The 20,851-nt window shown below is 48.1% G+C and overlaps 1 protein-coding gene across 2 annotated transcripts in view; it reads left to right on the top strand.

Annotated features, from left to right (window-relative positions):
- The window catches only part of FAM234A (family with sequence similarity 234 member A), a 42,457-nt gene that overhangs the window by 1,706 nt on the left and 19,900 nt on the right, over window positions 1–20,851 (top strand). Inside the window, exons 2-3 of one of the 2 annotated variants that reach the window (XM_069983640.1) lie at window positions 12,924–13,215; window positions 19,841–19,954. In XM_069983640.1, the coding sequence (XP_069839741.1) occupies window positions 12,948–13,215; window positions 19,841–19,954 (382 nt within the window). In that variant the 5' untranslated portion in view covers window positions 12,924–12,947. Of the gene's footprint in view, window positions 1–12,920; window positions 13,216–19,840; window positions 19,955–20,851 lie in introns of both variants that reach the window. The other variant, XM_069983639.1, reaches the window with a different exon arrangement.

Below are 20,851 nucleotides of genomic sequence, written 5' to 3'. Positions count from 1 at the left end.
GGGTAGTAAGAGACACCCAACACCGGGAGGGCTGGGGTAGTAAGAGACTGGTGATTGGTGAACTAATAGGAAACACCCCCCCCCCCCCCGTATGGGGTGACTGAGGTGCTGGCAGGAGACACGAGGCACAGCACTGGGAGGGCTGGGGTAGTAAGAGACACCCAACACCAGGAGGGCTGGGGTAGTAAGAGACACCCAACACCAGGAGGGCTGGGGTAGTAAGAGACACCTACCACACCGCCAGGAGGTCTGGGATAATAGACACCTTCCCCAACACCAGGAGGGCTGGGGTAGTAAAAGACACCTCCCCCCCCAACACCAGGAGGGCTGGGGTAGTAAGAGACACTCAACACCAGGAGGCAGGGCCGTTTTAATACACTGGTGGACCCCCTCTCCTTATAAAGCTTAACTGAATTATATTTATCAGGTATTATCACTGGTGCATTATACTCATCAGTGCATCAGGTTTTATCACAAGTTATAAAAAGGGAGTATGGTCGGGGAGCATTCCTATGTCAGGTACAATACCCCTAAACCTTTATGAATAATGGAGAGTGAAGCTAGTGGGGGCACATACAGACCTAATATCACCACTGGAACAGTTTCTGGCTATAACAAGTTCCCACTGTAGGGATTGGTGAACTAATAGCGACCCCCCCCCCCCCCCCCCCCCGGGAGTATGGGTGTGTAAGCTCTTGTGTCCCCCCAGTCCTCCTAGTCTGTAGGAGGAGGACTGGGGGCACAGGAGCTTACAGACTAGAAGGAGGACTGGGGGACATAGGAGATTACAGACTGGGAGGACTGGGGGGCCCAGGAGCTTACAGACTGGGGGGCCCAGGAGTTTACAGACTAGGAGGACTGGGGGACACAGGAGCTTACAGACTAGGAGGAGGACTGGGGGACACAAGAGCTTACAGACTTGGAGGAGGACTGGGGGACATAAGCTTACAGACTAGGAGGAGGACTGGGGGACACAAGCTTACAGACTAGGAGGAGGACTGGGGGACACGAGCTTACAGACTAGGAGGAGGACTGGGGGACACGAGCTTACAGACTAGGAGGAGGACTGGGGGGGACACAGGAGCTTACAGACTAGGAGGACTGGGGGACATAGGAGCTTACAGACTAGGAGGACTGGGGGCACAGGAGTTTACAGACTAGGAGGACTGGGGGCACCGAAGTTTACAGACTAGGAGGACTGGGGGACACAGGAGCTTACAGACTAGGAGGAGGACTGGGGGACACAGGAGCTTACAGACTAGGAGGACTGGGGGACACAGGAGCTTACAGACTAGGAGGAGGACTGGGGGGGGGGACACAGGATCTTACAGACTAGGAGGAGGACTGGGGGGACACAGGAGCTTACAGACTAGGAGGAGGACTGGGGGGACATAGGAGCTTACAGACTAGGAGGACTGGGGGGACACAGGAGCTTACAGACTAGGAGGAGGACTGGGGGACACAGGAGCTTACAGACTAGGAGGACTGGGGGACACAGGAGCTTACAGACTAGGAGGAGGACTGGGGGACATAGGAGCTTACAGACTAGGAGGAGGACTGGGGGACACAGGAGCTTACAGACTAGGAGGAGGACTGGGGGACACAGGAGCTTACAGACTAGGAGGACTGGGGGACACAGGAGCTTACAGACTAGGAGGAGGACTGGGGGACACAGGAGCTTACAGACTAGGAGGAGGACTGGGGGGACACAGGAGCTTACAGACTAGGAGGAGGACTGGGGGGACATAGGAGCTTACAGACTAGGAGGACTGGGGGGACACAGGAGCTTACAGACTAGGAGGAGGACTGGGGGCACAGGAGCTTACAGACTAGGAGGAGGACTGGGGGGGACAGGAGTTTACAGACTAGGAGGACTGGGGGACACAGGAGCTTACAGACTAGGAGGAGGACTGGGGGACATAGGAGCTTACAGACTAGGAGGACTGGGGGACACGAGTTTACAGACTAGGAGGAGGACTGGGGGGGACACAGGAGTTTACAAACTAGGAGGACTGGGGGACATAGGAGCTTACAGACTAGGAGGACTGGGGGCACAGGAGCTTACAGACTAGGAGGAGGACTGGGGGCACCGAAGTTTACAGACTAGGAGGACTGGGGGACACAGGAGCTTACAGACTAGGAGGAGGACTGGGGGACACAGGAGCTTACAGACTAGGAGGAGGACTGGGGGACACAGGAGTTTACAGACTAGGAGGACTGGGGGACACAGGAGCTTACAGACTAGGAGGAGGACTGGGGGACACAGGAGCTTACAGACTAGGAAGACTGACTCAGTCCTTCTAGTCTGTAAGATCTTGTAACCCCCATCATACTAAGACTAAGATCCTGGGAAAGCTGGGTGGCCTCAGTCATACAACAATATAAGATGCAGGAAAGCTGGGTGACTTCTGAATGGCAGTAAGAGTGTTAAAATACAACCCGTGGTCTGCGTCGGGGGTGGGGCTTGAAATCAGGGGGCGGGGCTTATCGGGACATACTTAGGACAGGTCCGGTGGGCAAATCCTCTGACAGTGGGCCCCCAGCTTTAATTCCCCCCCTCCACACACCCCCATCTCGCTACTACTTACATTCATCGTGCAGGTGCTGCTCCCCAGCCTCCACACACTCTGCCTGGGGAGAGGCTGGATGCTTGTAAAGTCTGCACTGCCTCCTGGGCTCCCCCGCAGACAGGGCCAGCAGAGCATGTAGTGCAGCCTGTAGCTGGAGCTGCTACCTGTAAGACCCGGTCACTCACAGGGTCTCACAGGAAGCAGCTACAGTCCTCCTCCTTCCCGACCACCACCAGCCCCACACTGACACAGGTGTCACAGAGCGCCGACAATTGTGTCTTCAGCTCCTTACCCTTCACTGCTCTCCTCCACGGGGGTTAAAATTTGTGGCGACTTAGCCGGGGGCCCCTGTCACGTGATCTGAACCAGGGGGCCCGGTGTAGTAAGAGACACCCAACACCAGGAGGGCAGGGGTAGTAAGAGACACCTCCCCCCCCAACACCAGGAGGGCTGGGGTAGTAAGAGACACCCAACACCAGGAGGGCTGGGGTAATAAGAGACACCCAACACCAGGAGGGCTGGGGTAGTAAGAGACACCCAACACCAGAAGGGCTGGGGTAATAAGAGACACCCAACACCAGGAGGGATGGGGTAGTCAGAGACACCTCCCCCCCAACACCAGGAGGGCTGGGGTATTAAGAGACACCTCCCCCCCAACACCAGGAGGGCTGGGGTAGTCAGAGACACCTCCCCCCCAACACCAGGAGGGCTGGGGTAGTAAGAGACACCTCCCCCCCAGCACCAGGAGGGCTGGGGTAGTAAGAGACACCTCCCCCCAACACCAGGAGGGCTGGGGTAGTAAGAGACACCTCCCCTTAACACCAGGAGGTCTGGGGTAATAAGAGACACCCCCACATCAACAGGAGGTCAGGGGTAATAAGAGACACCCCCCACACCACCAGGAGGGCTGGGGTAATGAGACCCCCCACACACACACACCACCAGGAGGGCTGTGGTAGTAAGAGACACCTAACACCAGGAGGGCTGTGGTAGTAAGAGACACTCAACACCAGGAGGGCTGGGGTAGTAAGAGACACCTCCCCCCACACACCAGGAGGGCTGGGGTAATAAGAGACCCCCCACACCACCAGGAGGGATGGGGTAATAAGAGACACCCCCCACACCGCACCGCCAGGAGGTCTGGGGTAATAAGAGACACCCCCACAACACCAGGAGGGCTGGGGGAATAAGAGACACCCCCCCTACAACACCAGGAGGGCTGGGGTAATAAGAGACCCCCCCCACAACACCAGGAGGGCTGGGGTAATAAGAGACATCCCCACCCCCTCCGCCCCACAACACCAGGAGGGCTGGGGTAATAAGAGATACCCCCCACACTACCAGGAGGGCTGGGGGAATAAGAGACACCCCCCACACCACCAGGAGGGCTGGGGGAATAAGAGACACCCTCTACACCACCAGGAGGGCTGGGGTAATAAGAGACACCCCCACACCACCAGGAGGGGCGGGGTAATAAGAGACACCCCCCACACCACCAGGATGGCTGGGGTAGTAAGAGACACCCAACACCAGAAGGGCTGGGGGAATAAGAGACACCCCCCCCCCACACCACACCGCCAGGAGGGCTGGGGGAATAGGAGACACCCCCCACACCACACCGCCAGGAGGGCTGGGGGAATAGGAGACACCCCCCACAAAACCAGGAGGGCTGGTGTAATAAGATACACCCCCCTCCCCCCCCCCCCCCCCCCACAATACCAGGAGGCCTGGGGTAATAAGAGACACCCCCCCACACCACCAGGAGGGCTGGGGTAATAAGAGACACCTCCACACACACACCACCAGGAGGGCTGGTGGAATAAGAGACACCTCCACACCACCAGGAGGGCTGGGGGAATAAGATACACCCCCTCCCCCCCCCCACAACACCAGGAGGGCTGGGGTAATAAGAGACACCCCCCACACCACCAGGAGGGCTGGGGTAATAAGAGACACCTCCACACACACACCACCAGGAGGGCTGGGGTAATAAGATACACACACCCACACACACCACCAGGAGAGCTGGGTTAATAAGAGACACCCCCACCACACCACCAGGAGGGCTGGGGTAATAAGAGACACCCCCCCACAACACCAGAAGGGCTGGGGTAATAAAAGACACCCCCCACACCACCAGGAGGGCTGGGGTAATAAGAGACACCCCCCACACCACCAGGAGGGCTGGGGTAGTAAGAGACACCCCCCACAACACCAGGAGGGCTGGGGGAATAAGAGACACTCCCCCTCCCCCCCAAAACACCAAGAGGGCTGGGGTAATAAGAGACACCCCCCCACACCACCAGGAGGGCTGGGGTAGTAAGAGACACCCCCCCCCACCACACCACCAGGAGGGCTGGGGTAATAAGAGACACCCCACACACACAACACCAGGAGGGCTGGGGGAATAAGAGACACCCCACACACACACAACACCAGGAGGGCTGGGGGAATAAGAGACACCCCCCCACACCACCAGGAGGGCTGGGGTAATAAGAGACACCCCCCACAACACCAGGAGGGCTGGGGGAATAGGAGACCCCCCAAAAAACACCAGGAGGGCTGGGGTAATAAGAGACACCCCCAAACCACCAGGAGGGCTGAGGTAATGAGACACACCCCCACACACACCACCAGGAGGGCTGGGGTAATAAGAGACACCCAACACCAGGAGGGCTGGGGTAATAAGAGACACACACGCACACACACCACCAGGAGGGCTGGGTTAATAAGGGACACCCCCACCACACCACCAGGAAGGCTGGGGGAATAAGAGACACCACCAGGAGGCCTGGGGGAATAAGAGACACCCCCCACAACACCAGGAGGGCTGGGGTAATAAGAGACACCCCCACCACACCACCAGGAGGGCTGGGGTAATAAGAGACACCCCCCCCCCCCCCCCCCCACAACACCAGAAGGCCTCGGGGAATAAGAGACACCCTTCACACCACCAGGAGGGCTGGGGGAATAAGAGACACCCCCCACACCACCAGGAGGGCTGTAATAAGAGAGACTCTTCACACTACCAGGAGGGCTGGGGTAATAAGAGACACCACCAGGAGGGCTGGGGTAATAAGAGACACACCCCACACACACCCCACAAGGAGGGCTGGGGTAATAAGATACACACCACCAGGAGGGCTGGGGTAATAAGAGACAACCCCTCCCTCCACAACACCAGGAGGGCAGGGGTAATAAGAGACACCCCCCCCACACACACACACACACACACACACACACACACACCAGGAGGGCCGGGGTAATAAGAGACACACACCCCCACACACATCACTAGGAGGGCTGGGGTAATAAGAGACCTCCCCCCACCACACACCACCAGGACGGCTGGGGTAATAAGAGACGCAACCCCACACCACCAGGAGGGCTGGGGTAATAAGAGACACCCCCCCACACACACACAAATTTAGGAGAGCTGGGGGAATAAGTGACACCCCCCACACCACCAGGAGGGCTGGGAGAATAAGAGACACCCCACACACACACACCACCAGGAGGGCTGGGGGAATAAGAGACACCCCACACACACACACCACCAGGAGGGCTGGGGTAATAAGAGACACACCAGCAGGAGGGTTGGGGTAATAAGAGACACCACCAGGTGGGCTGGGGTAATAAGAGACACCCCCACACACACACACCACCAGGAGGGCTGGGGTAATAAGAGACACCCCACACACCACCAGGAGGGCTGGGGTAATAAGAGACACCCCCACCACACCAGAAGGGCTGGGGTAATAAGAGACACACCCCCCACACACACATCACTAGGAGGGCTGGGGTAATAAGAGACACCTCTGCCCCCCCCCCACACACACACACACACCACCAGGAGGGCTGGGGTAATAAGAGACACCACACCACCTGGACGGCTGGGGTAATAAGAGACACAACCCCACGCCACCAGGAGGGCTGGGGTAATAGGAGACCCCCCCCCCCCCCACACACACACACACACACACACCACCAGGAGGGCTAGATTAATATGAGACACACCCCACACCACTAGACCACTAGGAAGACTGGGGTAATACCAGACACACCCCGCACCGCCAGGAGGACTGGGGTAATAGGAGACACCTTCACACCAGCAGAAAGACTAGGGTAATAAGAAACAACCCCCAGGATGACTGGGGTAATAATAGACACCCGCACATCACCAGGCTGTATCCAGGTTTTCCCGGACTCCCTAGAGCTGCATCCAACTTGTTCAGTGACCAGTATTCAAATGCTGAACAATTGGACTTGATCATGCTTGAGTAGCGCTCATTTCTGCATCATTTCCATATATTTGGGAGAGGGATAAAATTTTGTTTGCTAGACCTTTGGTGCAAAATCATTTATTCATCAGATTTGTTCATCCGTTACATAGTAACCTAGTTAATAAGGTTGGAAAAAAAGACAAGAGTCCATCAAGTTTAACCTACAGAATCCCTACTGTGCTGACCCATGGGAAGGCAAAAACCCCTATGAGGCAGCTGACAATTGCCCCATCACAGGGAGAAAATTCCTTCCCGACTCCAATGGCAATCAGAATAAACCCTGGATCAACGTATCACTGGAAATCTAATGTCCATAAACTGTAATATTATATTGTTCCAGAAAAGCATCCAGGCCTCCCTCGAACTTAATTAATTAGACATGACTTCATGTGGCAGAGAGTTCCACAGTCTGACCGCTCCAGTCCAGCTGTGTCCTTCTTATATACCAGTGCCCAAAACTGTACACAGTATTCCATATGTGGTCTGACCAGTGGGGCAAAACTATGTTCTCATCTATTTTATTAGCCTTAGCAGCTGCTGCCTGGCACTAATCACTAAATTTGAGTTTACTGTCCACCGATACCCCCAGGTCCTTTTTGGAAGTAGTTTTACCCAGTGTTTTTTTTATTTAGCACATAACTGTACTTATTATTTCTACTGCCTACTACTATTTTCTGTAATATTATATTATCCTCTTCTGTGGTGATTACTTTACCCAGTAACTGAGACCCAATCAGAATATGTTCCATCAATGACCACCCTCTGTTTTCTATCACACAACCAGTTACTTACCCATTTGCATATATTTTCCCCCATTCCCAGCATCCTCATTTTGTAGACCAACCTTTCATGCGGCACAGTATCAAATGTCTTTGAAAGTCCAGGTACACAACATCCACAGCCTCCCTCAGGTCCAGTCTATAACTGACCTCCTCATAGAAGCTGATCAGATTAGTCTGACAGGACCGATCCCTCATAAATCCAGGCTGGTGCTGTGTTGTAAGATTATTTTCATTAAGATACACCAGTATAGCATCTCTTACAAACCCCTCAAATACTTTACCCACTATAGATGTTAGACTTATAGGCCTATAGTTTCCAGGATCTATTTTCGACCTCTTCTTGTTCATGGATTTGTAGAATGTTTAGTCTAGACCAGCGCTTCTCAAACTGTGAGGTGCAGCCCACAGTCTGGTGAGGCGCGAGGTCCCTGCCTGCAGTCGGGAAGCCCCAGTCACTGCTGATAGCTGCCCGCTCAGCCAGGGATCCATCATCAGCAGCAGCACAGGAGTGGTGGAAGCAGGGTCACGTGATCGGCCAGGAAGAAGAGGGCAGACTCTCAAAGCAGCTGTGTGTGTATAAATATATACATGTGTGCTGATCTGTGTGTGTGTGTATATATATATATATATACACATACATGTGTGCTGATCTGTGTGTCTGTGTGTGTGTATGTATATACACTCACCGGCCACTTTATTAGGTACACCATGCTTGTAACGGGTTGGACCCCCTTTTGCCTTCAGAACTGCCTCAATTCTTTGTGGCATAGATACAACAAGGTGCTGGAAGCTTCCTCAGAGATTTTGGTCCATATTGACATGATGGCATCACACAGTTGCCGCGGATTTGTCGGCTGCACATCCATGATGCGAATCTCCCGTTCCACCACATCCCAAAGATGTTCTATTGGATTGAGATCTGGTGACTGTGGAGGCCATTGGAGTACAGTGAACTCATTGTCATGTTCAAGAAACCAGTCTGAGATGATTCTAGCTTTATGACATGGCGCATTATCCTGCTGAAAGTAGCCATCAGATGTTGGGTACATTGTGGTCATAAAGGGATGGACATGGTCAGCAACAATACTCAGGTAGGCTGTGGCGTTGCAACGATGCTCAATTGGTACCAAGGGGCCCAAAGAGTGCCAAGAAAATATTCCCCACACCATGACACCACCACCACCAGCCTGAACCATTGATACAAGGCAGGATGGATCCATGCTTTCATGTTGTTGACGCCAAATTCTGACCCTACCATCCGAATGTCGCAGCAGAAATCGAGACTCATCAGACCAGGCAACGGTTTTCCAATCTTCTACTGTCCAATTTCGATGAGCTTGTTCTGATCTGTGTGTGTGTATAAATATATAGATGTGTGCTGATCTCTGTGTGTGTGTGTATATATATACATATATATATATATATATATATATATATATATATATATATATATATGTGTATGTGTGCTGATCTGTGTGTGTGTGTGTATATACACACATGTGTGCTGATCTGTGTGTGTGTGTGTGTGTGTGTGTGTACAAATATATACATGAGTTCTGATCTGTGTGTGTGTGTGTATAAATATATAGATGTGTGCTGATCTGTGCGTGTGTGTGTGTGTGTGTGTGTGTATATATATATATATATGTGTGTGCTGATCTGTGTGTGTGTGTGTGTATATATATACATGTGTGCTGCTCTGTGTGTGTATAAATATATATATATATATATACATATACATGTATGTATGCTGATCTGTGTGTGTGTGTATATATATATATATATATATATATATATACATGTGTGCTGATCTGTGTGTGTGTGTGTGTGTGTATAAATATATACATGTGTGCTGATGTGTGTGTGTGTGTGTATATAGATACATGTGTGCTGATCTGTGTGTGTGTGTGTGTGTGTGTATATATATATATATATATATATATATATATATATATATATACCAACAAAACAGTTGAGTTCAGTGATTGTTGTGTTTTGTTGGTCTATTTATCATTGCCCCAGTAGCCAGAATCCTGCTCCACACTGACGAGGGGCAAATACCCCGAAACTGCAGTCTGTGGATGGATGCCTAGCCTTGGTAACCCTTGTCTTATGTTGTTATACTCGCCACAGAGTTAGACTTTGACTCACAGGGGCCACCCTGGTGTTTCCCTATTTAGGTCCCAAAGCTCGCAACAGAGTGAGGACCTGAGGGACTACGTATCAGGGTGGTTTGGTGCTCTCCCCACTAGGAGGCACCCTTGGCAATGGGCTTCCTTCTCTGGAGAGAGGGATATCTGGCTATTCCCGTGTTTTGAGACTCGCAACTGAGGCTCCACGGACCCCTTTTTTGCATATATATATATATATATATATATATATATATATATATATATGTGTGTGTGCTGATGTGTGTGTGTATATATATATATATATATATATATATATATATATATATATACACATGTGTGCTGATATGCGTGTGTGTGTGTATATGTGTATATATATATATATATATATATATATATATATATATATATATATACTGATCTGTGTGTGTGTGTATAAATATATACATGTGTGCTGATCTGTGTGTATACATGTGTGCTGATGTCATGTGTATACATGCATGTGTGATGATGACTGTGATATCTGTGTCTATACATGTGTAAAATTACCTATTTGTGGGCTCTAGTGGGGTTATTAATTATTTGTGGAACACCATTGAGATTATCAACTATTTGTGGCACACTCTGACAGTGCCAGGAGCATTGCATGCACAGAAATGGGGTAAGGAGGAGAAAGAGAGCTGCACCAAAAAGAGGACGCTAAGAATGGAATCATGCTGGTGTGTATGTGTGCGGGGAAGCTGGCAGGTGAGTAGAGGGCTGAGTCACAGAGGAAGGAGTGCTGCACTGTGGTGCTAGTTTACAGGTGGAGCAGTATGTGGTGTTGTGTTACTGCACGTGGAGCAGTATTTATTTCTGCACTTTGGTGCTGCTTTGGGATATAATGTGCACTACATGGTGGTATCAGGCAATGCATAGTAGTAGGTGTTTGTTGGTCAGGCCCGAGCATCAATATGGAACGCCAAGTGAGGCCCGAGAACAAAAAGTTTGAGAAGCACTGGTCTAGACTATAGGCTAAGGGCCCTATCCCACCGGACGATTATCGTTTGCATAATCGTTAATGATTAACAATCTCAAACGACCGCTATTGCGAAAGACTTGAAAACGTTCACTTATTTCCATGGAACGATAATAGTTACTTATGATCGTAATTGCGATAGTTTTTTCTTCGCTATTTATTCGCTATTGCGTTCGTATCCATTGCGAACGACCGAACGATGTCTTATTCAATGCGAACAATTTGCGAATGTTTTGCGAACGAGCAACGATAAAAATAGGTCCAGGTCTTATAAAGCGATCAACGATTTCTCGTTCGGTCGTTAATCATTAACTGCCTTTCAACCGAATGATTATCGTTTAGATTCGAACGATTTAACGATAATCTGAACGATAATCATCCGGTGGAATAGGGCCCTAAGCATCACACAATTTATAAATTCCCCTCCCACTGTGTACATTACACTGGTGTAGAAGATTAATGGTACTTTTACACGGAGCGATAATTCGCCCGATCGCACGATTAACGATTTTGAGTGAACGATGTTTTTTTTTATAACGATCAGCGTTTAGACAGAACGATACATCGTACGGAAAATTCGCTATGCAATCGTTTTGCGATCGTTTAAGCCTATCTCACACATAGGTGAAATCGCTGTAAGAATGTTTACACGGAACGATCTGCGAATTTTTTATGAACGATCAACGATGATTTGAGAACATGTTGAAAGATCAAAATGAACGATTTTTTGCTGGTCGTTTGATCGTTCGCTGCGTTTACACGTACTATTATCATTCGAATTCGACCGTTATCGTGCAAAAACGAACGATCAGTCGTGACGTGTAAAAGTACCATAAGTCAGTGCCATCACTGGAACATCATACAAGCTACATGTAGAGGTGGGCTTTATATATGAAAAAACAGTAGAAGCGCTGTTATGAAGTAGGAGTAATCCTAAAGCGTAACTGTCATTTCAGGGCCATTTTTTTGAAAACATTAAGGGTATAAACCCACACACCGTATACACAGCGTATTTACTGCTGCGATACGCAGCGAATACGCAGCAAAAACGCAACAAATACGCAACAAAAACGCAGCAGATTAGATCTAAATAACTGAACTCAGCATTAAATCTTCACCATCAAACTGCTGCGTATTTGCTGCGTATTTGCTGCGTATTTGTTGCGTATTTGTTGCGTATACGGTGTGTGGGTTTGTACCCTAAATGTCAACAGTTCAAGCGATTTTAAGAAACTGTAAGGGTGCCTTCACACCTACCGTATCGCAGTAGAAAATCCGCTGCGGATCCGCAGCAGATTTAACTAAATGAATGAACACAGCATTAAATACGCACTGTCAAATCCGCTGCGGATCCGCAGCGGATTTTCTACTGCGATACGGTAGGTGTGAAGGCACCCTAAAGAGTTTCCTTCTGGACTAAAAAAGCAATCTCCCAGCCTCCCCCCCTCACTGCAGAAGAAGCAGGATTTCTCTGTCCATTATGTGGCTTTGGAGAGGGGAGGGGCTGTTAGGAGTGAGTGAGCACGGAGCAGTCTTGCACAGCACAACACCCTGCAATTCTCTCAGTAAGTTCATAGATAAGCACTGACCTTTCTGACCCCAGAATCCTGCTGTTTAGGTGCCCAGAGAGTCGAGAAACAGCTGACCTTCATGTCACCTCTTCCTGCTCCCTCATCTCCCTCAGCCCCTCCCCCCTCCCATAAGGATAGAATGGAGAGAGCAGAACCCGTCTTCACTGGCTTCTTTGTAATGAAGACGTGTTTGCCTGATAATGCACAGATAAGAAGTCAGGGGGGGAGGCTGGGAAATTGCTTCTTGAGTACAGAAGGAGGCTTTTTTGGCTGATAAAACCTATTACAGAGTTTCTTAAAATCGCTTATACTACTGATTTCTGCAATAAAAAAAAAAAAATATGACAGTTACGCTTTAAATTCCCCACCACACTACTAATGTGATTTGGGGCAAGCAGCTGACATAGCCTGCCTTGCTGTGCTGACAGCTTCAGTACAGGCAGTGTTAGCAGAGCGCAGGCAGTGACTCATAAATGTGCCGTAATTACATTACATCTATGTTATCAATCACTTTTAAAAGTAAAAACAATTAGGATTTCTTAACAATCTATCTCCTATTTCCTCCAGCAGACAACTGTGCCTTGTGCCACGACCATGGACAAAAAGGATACAGAGGAAGAGGATCACCCTTTAAAAAATAATGATGGAAAGGCTGTAGAGAACAATAATGATATGAGTGGAGAAAAGGATGTGTGTATTAAAAAACCAAACAGGCTTTCTCGCCTGTCTAAAATTCGCACTGCCATGTTTTTTGGCTCATTGTTTCTTTGCCTTACTGCTGTATTTGCCTTCTCATTCATTATTCCTTGCCCAGTGAGACCTTTCTCTGAGAGAACTTGGAGCATACAGTATAACAACTCTGGTAAGTTTTTCAATGTAAATACAATTATCCGTGTATCAGTATTGTGTGTAAATCTGATCTTTAACAGCAGCATTTTTTTCTTTGTCTTTGGATGAAGCCAACGTGTCCATGTGACAGTGCTTATCTATGTCATACTATAATAACAACTAAACTCACTGCTGGGCACTTAATATGGTATTAAAGGGGTATTCCCATCTTTCTCAGGATAAGTTAGGGGCCTATTCCACGGAACGATAATTGGCCAAATCGGCCCGATTCGGGCGATTATAACTCGGTGGAATAGAGAGAACGATCAGCCAATGATCGTGTCATCGGCTGATCGTTCATTTAGGTTCAAACCTAAAATCATCGGTCGCCACCCGCGCATCGCTACGTGGAATAGCAGTGCGCGGCGGGCGACCGACGATTTAAAAACATCTAGGGAGATTTATCAACGGGATTTTTCTAGATGCAGTCTATTTCTGCTTTGGCAAGAATAGACTGGTCTATTAAAAGTGCAATTTACTATCAGAGATAAGCCTGGTCTATTTTCTGTGGTGCTGATTTGTTTGGCTCAGAATTGTCTCTAAATAGCCTCAGAATTGTCTCTAAGGGTACAAACGCACTTGACGTATTTGCTGCGTGAATCAGTCTTAAAAATAAGCAGGCAAAACGCAGGTTGGCTTTATACAATTGTTCTGCGTTAAAATACGCAATTGCGTATTTTTGAAGTGTGAAGCTTGTTGTTAGCAAAGCATCAGTTGTTAACAACCTGTGCGAAAAACGCATGTAGCTTCACGCTTCAAAAATACGCAATTGCGTATTTTAACGCAGAACAATTGTATAAAGCCAACCTGCGTTTTGCCTGCTTATTTTTAAGACTGATTCACGCAGCAAATACGTCAAGTGGGTTTGTACCCTAAATCGTCTTATTGCCCTGGTTCGCCTCCTAGGTAATGAGCATTTTCTTCTCCCTTTCTTTTTCAGATACCGGCATGCAGAGGATTACTACTTCAATGACCGGCGGACTTTAATGTGCAATAAAATGGTCAATGAGGGGTGTGGGGGTGTTTTTATTTGAATAAAAAAAATTTCTAGGTGTATTTGTGTTTTCTTTCATTACTTTATAGGCTTAGTAGTGGAAGCTGTCTGATAGACGGAATCCATTACTAAGTCAGGGCTTAGTGTTAGCCGGTATAAAATGGCTAACAATAACCCCCCCATTATTACCCCAGTACCCAATGCCACCAGGGGTACTGGAAAGAGCCGGGTGCCAGTGGTCCCAGAGCGTCAAAATTGGCGCTCCCGGACTGGGCGGCAGCAGGCTGGTAATATTTAGGCTGGGGAGGGCCTAAACCAATGGCTCTTCCCACCCTGGTATTACCAGGCTGCTGTTGCTTGGTTTTTAACCTGGCTGGTTATGGAAGGGGGGGGGGGATCCTATGCAGTTTTTAAAAAAAGTTAAAATAAAATAAAAAAACGCATAGGATCCCCCCCTTTTCCATAACCAGCCGAGTTAAAAACCAAGCAACAGCAACCTGGTAACACCAGGGTGGGAAGAGCCATTGGTTTAGGCCCTCCCCAGCCTAATTATTACCAGCCTGCTGCCGCCCCAGTCCAGGAGCGCCAATTCTGATGCTCCCGGACCACTGGCACCCGGCTCTTCCCAGTACCCCTGGTGGCATTGGGTACTGGGGTAATAATGGGGGGGGGGGGGTTTAGTGTTAGCCATTTTATACTGGCTAACACTAAGCCCTGACTTAGTAATGGATTCTGTCTATCAGACAGCTTCCACTACTAAGTCTATATAGTAATGAAAGAAAACACAACACACCTAGAAACATTTTTTTTATTCAAATAAAAACACCCCCACACCCCTCGTTGACCATTTTATTATACAGTAAAGTCTGCCGGTCATTGAAGTAGTCCAAACGAATCCGCGGTAATCCTCTGCATGCCGGTATCTGGAAAAAAAGCAACAGCAAGTAAGGGGTTAACACCCTGGGAGCCAGACTGTAACTCCCATGCCTATGCTGGAGATTACCCAGCGTTCCCAGCATCCTGTAAGGTTAACCCATACAGGACCCTGGGAAAGCTGGGTGATCTTCAGCATGGGCATGGGAGTTACAGTCCGGCTCCCAGGGACTTAACCCCCTGGGGACCAGACTATTCTGGCACTGCACCTGCACCAGCAAGGAAGGGGGTTAAGTGCCCCCTTCCTTCCTGCGGCAGATACAGTGCGCTCTCCAATGGGAGGGGGGATGATAGGGGCTGGGGCTTACCTGTTCCTGCTTCCTCGCTGTCCCGGTAGGCTCCGCCTCCATGGCAGTAAGCCCCGTCCCCATTGCGGGTCGGTACGGGGGCGGGGCTTACCTGCTGCTGCTTCCTCGGCAGTCCTGGTAACTCCCAGCCCCTACCATCCCCCCCCCCCCCCCTCATTGGAGAGCGAACTGCATCTGCTCCAGGAAGGAAGGGAGCACTTAACCACCTTACTTGCTGGTGTAGGTGCAGTGCCAGAACAGTCTGACTCCCAGGGGGTTAAGTACCCTGGGAGCCAGACTGTAACGCCCATGCTGGAGGTCACCCAAATTTCCCAGCATCCTGTAAGGGTTAACCTTACAGGATGCTGGGAAAGCTGGGTGACCTCCAGCATGGGCATGGCAGTTACAGTCTGGCTCCCAAGGGCTTAAGCCCCTGGGAGCCAGACTGTAACTTCTGTGTCGGGATTTTAAATTTCCCGCCCAGAAGCAGACTGCTATCTGCTTTTGGGTGGGAAACCCTGTAGGCAGGGAATCCCGGCTTAATTAAGGGGATTCCTTGCTCCTGTACTGCAAGGAGGGGTGCGCTAAGCACCCCTCCTTACTGTACAGCCCCAGGGGGTTAGTAGTGATGCTCCTGCATCACTACTTAACCCCTTACACTCCGTGGACCGGGTGCACTGCACCCGACTCACGGAGCAAACTTGCTCCACATTATAGGTGGTAAAATAGACCACCTCTAGTGTGGAGTGAGTTTGCGACACATGTGCGATTATTTTAGATAGTCGCACATGATAAATCATGCCTACTTTCAGCGTAAGCTGAAGTAGGCATGATCAGTCTATGTCGGGGAAAAGTCGCAAAATTTTGCGCAGCTATGCGGTTGCTCAAAATTTTGCAACTTTTCCACTCCAAAAAAAAGGTGTAAATTTTTAATAAATCTCCCCATCATACTTTACCTATCCAGGCTGCAGGTCTTCGGCGCTCCTTCTCCCGGTCCTACACGCAGCAGCAGCTTCGGAGCAGCCTGTCTGAGCTGACAGACATTAGGTAGCAGTCATTTCAAAGGATTTTTAAAACCTGCATGGTTTTGTTAGATTAACAATCCAAGAGCCTCCTCGATGGTGTGCAGCTATTTCTCATTCTCTCTATTTCTTGGGGTGGGACTAATGGTACTTAACGATTCCGAATGAACAATGTGTTTTTTATAACGATCAGCGTTTAGACGGAACAATATATCGTACGGAAAAAATTTTTGCGATCGTTTTAGCCTATCTCACACACAGGTTACATTGGTGAAAGACTGTTTACACAGAACGATCTGCGAATTGTTTGCGAACGACTGACGTTTTGAGAACTTGTTGAAAGATCAAAATGAACGATTTCTCGCTCGTCGCTTGATCGATCGCTGTGTTTACACAGAACGATTATCGCTCAAATGCTATCGTTATCGTGCAAATTCGAACGATAATCGTTCTGTGTAAAAGGACCATAAAGGCCCTATACCACGGGCCGACTGACAGATGCAAACGAGCGCTATTAGCGCTTGTTTGCTCCTCGTTCCCCGCTCGCTGCTGCCGCTATTCCACACGGCTGCAGCGAGCGGTTGAATGCGGGAGGGGCTGCAGGGGGCTGCCCGGGTGATCGCTGATCAGCCGGACAGCCCATAGGATACAGCAGCGTCTGCTGCCAACGCTTCTATTCCACGGAGTGACGCCAGCAGATCGTTGCTGTATCAGTTGTTTGTTTTTCAACATGTTAAAAAACAAACGACTGCAACGATCAGCCGACATAAACAATGTCAGCAGATCGTTGCTGTCAATTCTCGGGACGATTATCAGCCATCACAGCCAATATCGGCCGAATACGGACGGTAATCGTTCCGTGGAATAGGGCCTTAAGGCAGAGCTGTTTGACAGTAGTACACAAACAGGGAGCCAATCACAGCACAACACACAGTCCTTACTGCTAGGGCTGGTGAAAGTGCACTGAACAGCTTGAAGCAATTAAAGGGTTATATTAGCTGCAGCTTGAGAAGATGAAGGGAGGGGGGTTGATTATAATGTAGCACTATTTAAATACCGCAGTAGGTTCACTGGTATTTACACAAAGGCTGCCAGAGATTAGAGGAAAACCTTGATTTACCTTTCTTCAGCTAGTAGACGGGCTCACCTTGCATGTACACAGCCCAGGCTTTCTTACACTCTCTTCATCTTTTGTACAAAGCAGATGGTACATCCCATCCCCATTTCTGAGTTTTGTCCTGGGCTTTCTGTTACTAGAGGCAGTGATAACCTGACAACAGGCGGCAGATTACAGAGAAGTGAGACACCTAGTGGCCAAGACTTTACAGCTGGTTTTCTGGGGTAGAGAGTCAGTTTCAGTAAATAAAGTGATTTATACATGTTAGTAGTCACATAAGGTATCAAATGGAGGAAAGGTGTTATAAACAACAGTGACTAATAAAACGTCAGAGCTGCTGTCACAGTTTTGTAAAGTAATTCCCCAATGTGTTGGCAATATAGTAATAGTTAGGACTAACTAATACTTAACTTTTAATAATTCATTAAAAATTGTAGCAAAAAGGTCCACACTAACAACAAAAAGACATACACTAATGTGCTCTATATACAGTGAGGTAACCTACAGGGCAAATGTAGACATAGGGGAGATATCCCACGTTCCCAAAGGGATGCTAATACTTAGGGACTAATGGCCCGGTGTCAAAACACCTAGGATACAATTAAAGAGTCAGGGAGAAAAGGAGAGGAGAGTAGTGGTGCGCCCTGCTCTCTGCCCTAATAACCTCTTGCCCTGCCTTTTGGGGAACCCACCTCCTTAACAGGGTGGCCCCAACCACGGTGACAGTCCCTTCCTTATTGCACGTGCCCAGTAGGAAACAAGAAGCACAGAAGACAGAAAAGAGTGAAAAAACGGTGTATACTCAAAACCACCTTAAAAACAACCAGCAAGAAATATCATATTATATACACAGTACCTATTATATATAAGCTGTGCTTGTTCCTACACAGCGCCTATATCAAAAGCTGTGTTCGTTCCGACGCGTTTCAGCCATCCCAATTGTGGATGGATTCATCAGGGAACACATATAGCACTCCAAAAGGATGTGCTTAAACCAATTCCTGCTGTGAGGGATATCCTTTCATCATAACAAATACATGGACCTCTTAGGAATGGTACAACACAATATAGTGGTAAATGATTCGTACTCAATATGGTGACAGCAATTAAGGAGATAACAAAGGAGAACAAAAGAATAACCCCAAATAAATAAACGGATGAATATAGCAAATAGTTGTACTTAGCTATACAGATGGACTGAAGTTGTGCTGCCTGCGAAGGTCCATGTTCACCCCACGATGACTGTAGTCACCCTCTCATCGTGGGGTGAACATGGACCTTCGCAGGCAGCACAACTTCAGTCCATCTGTATAGCTAAGTACAACTATTTGCTATATTCATCCGTTTATTTATTTGGGGTTATTCTTTTGTTCTCCTTTGTTATCTCCTTAATTGCTGTCACCATATTGAGTACGAATCATTTACCACTATATTGTGTTGTACCATTCCTAAGAGGTCCATGTATTTGTTATGATGAAAGGATATCCCTCACAGCAGGAATTGGTTTAAGCACATCCTTTTGGAGTGCTATATGTGTTCCCTGATGAATCCATCCACAATTGGGATGGCTGAAACGCGTCGGAACGAACACAGCTTTTGATATAGGCGCTGTGTAGGAACAAGCACAGCTTATATATAATAGGTACTGTGTATATAATATGATATTTCTTGCTGGTTGTTTTTAAGGTGGTTTTGAGTATACACCGTTTTTTCACTCTTTTCTGTCTTCTGTGCTTCTTGTTTCCTACTGGGCACGTGCAATAAGGAAGGGACTGTCACCGTGGTTGGGGCCACCCTGTTAAGGAGGTGGGTTCCCCAAAAGGCAGGGCAAGAGGTTATTAGGGCAGAGAGCAGGGCGCACCACTACTCTCCTCTCCTTTTCTCCCTGACTCTTTAATTGTATCCTAGGTGTTTTGACACCGGGCCATTAGTCCCTAAGTATTAGCATCCCTTTGGGAACGTGGGATATCTCCCCTATGTCTACATTTGCCCTGTAGGTTACCTCACTGTATATAGAGCACATTAGTGTATGTCTTTTTGTTGTTAGTGTGGACCTTTTTGCTACAATTTTTAATGAATTATTAAAAGTTAAGTATTAGTTAGTCCTAAGTGGTCCCCATACGCCGGTGATTTTTCTAGTTTGTCTTGACCACTGGACCTTACGCTACTATGGTGTAACGGCACCTGTATTTCCGTTATTTGGATTTTCAATATAGTAATAGACCATTCTTTTCTTTTGAGAACAGTTGGTTATCCTTTTCTGGCTACAGAAGACGTCAACAAAGATAACGTGCAAGATGTTCTTTTCCTTTTTAAAACCGACATTGCCAGCAAATTAAATGTATCCTGCGCGGATGAAGGTAAATCCTCTGTCTGATGCTCTGTATTTATAGAAAAGCTACCATTTTATACAATGCTTACTCCTTAAGGCTGGGTTCACACACTGTATACTTCAGGCTGTATTTGGTCCTCAAGTCAGGTCCTCATAGCAACCAAAACCAGGAGTGGATTGAAAACACAGAAAGGCTCTGTTCACACAATGTTGAAATTGAGTGGGTGGCCGCCATATAACGGTAAATAACTGCCATTATTTCAATATAACAGCCGTTGTTTTAAAATAACAGCAAATATTTGCCATTAAATGACGGCCATCCACTCAATTACAACATTATGTGAACATAGCCTTTCTGTGTTTTCAATCCACTCCTGGTTTTGGTTGCTATACAGCCTCACAAATACAGCCTCAAATATACATAGTGTGAACCCAGCCTTATAGTGCAGCCTGTGAAGAATGACAAGAAAGCAGCTAGTTAGCAGCCACATCCTGTAACCACAGACATGAGGGCTTTCTTTATGCCTATATATATCTATATAGCAGCAGCTGCCATTAGAGGAATGATGGGAGTTTTATGTATACTGTAATTATAACACTGGATGCAGTGAACCCCCATGTTTCCTTTAATCTTGCCTGCAGATAGCCAGCAGCTCATCTTTTATCCCTGTACACATGGAACATAAACCAGTATAGTACAGCCTAGACTATTTATTAGAGAATAATATAAAAGCTTTTGTGAGTGTATGTAAAAGAAAAAAACAATACACACTGCTTGTGCAGACCCATTGGAGGATAAGAGAATGCATATGCAGCGTATGCTCCCCTTGTACTGGATAGGCTTAACACTATTGAGCACTTTGTAACAGTAGGGATGCAGCCTTTCACCACCCAATAGCTCGTGCAGTCTTCGGTTTTGTGATAG

The sequence above is a fragment of the Dendropsophus ebraccatus genome, chromosome 9, assembly GCF_027789765.1.
Source record: "Dendropsophus ebraccatus isolate aDenEbr1 chromosome 9, aDenEbr1.pat, whole genome shotgun sequence".
Classification (NCBI taxonomy): Eukaryota; Metazoa; Chordata; class Amphibia; order Anura; family Hylidae; genus Dendropsophus; species Dendropsophus ebraccatus.
This window is presented reverse-complemented; position numbering and strand designations above follow the sequence as displayed.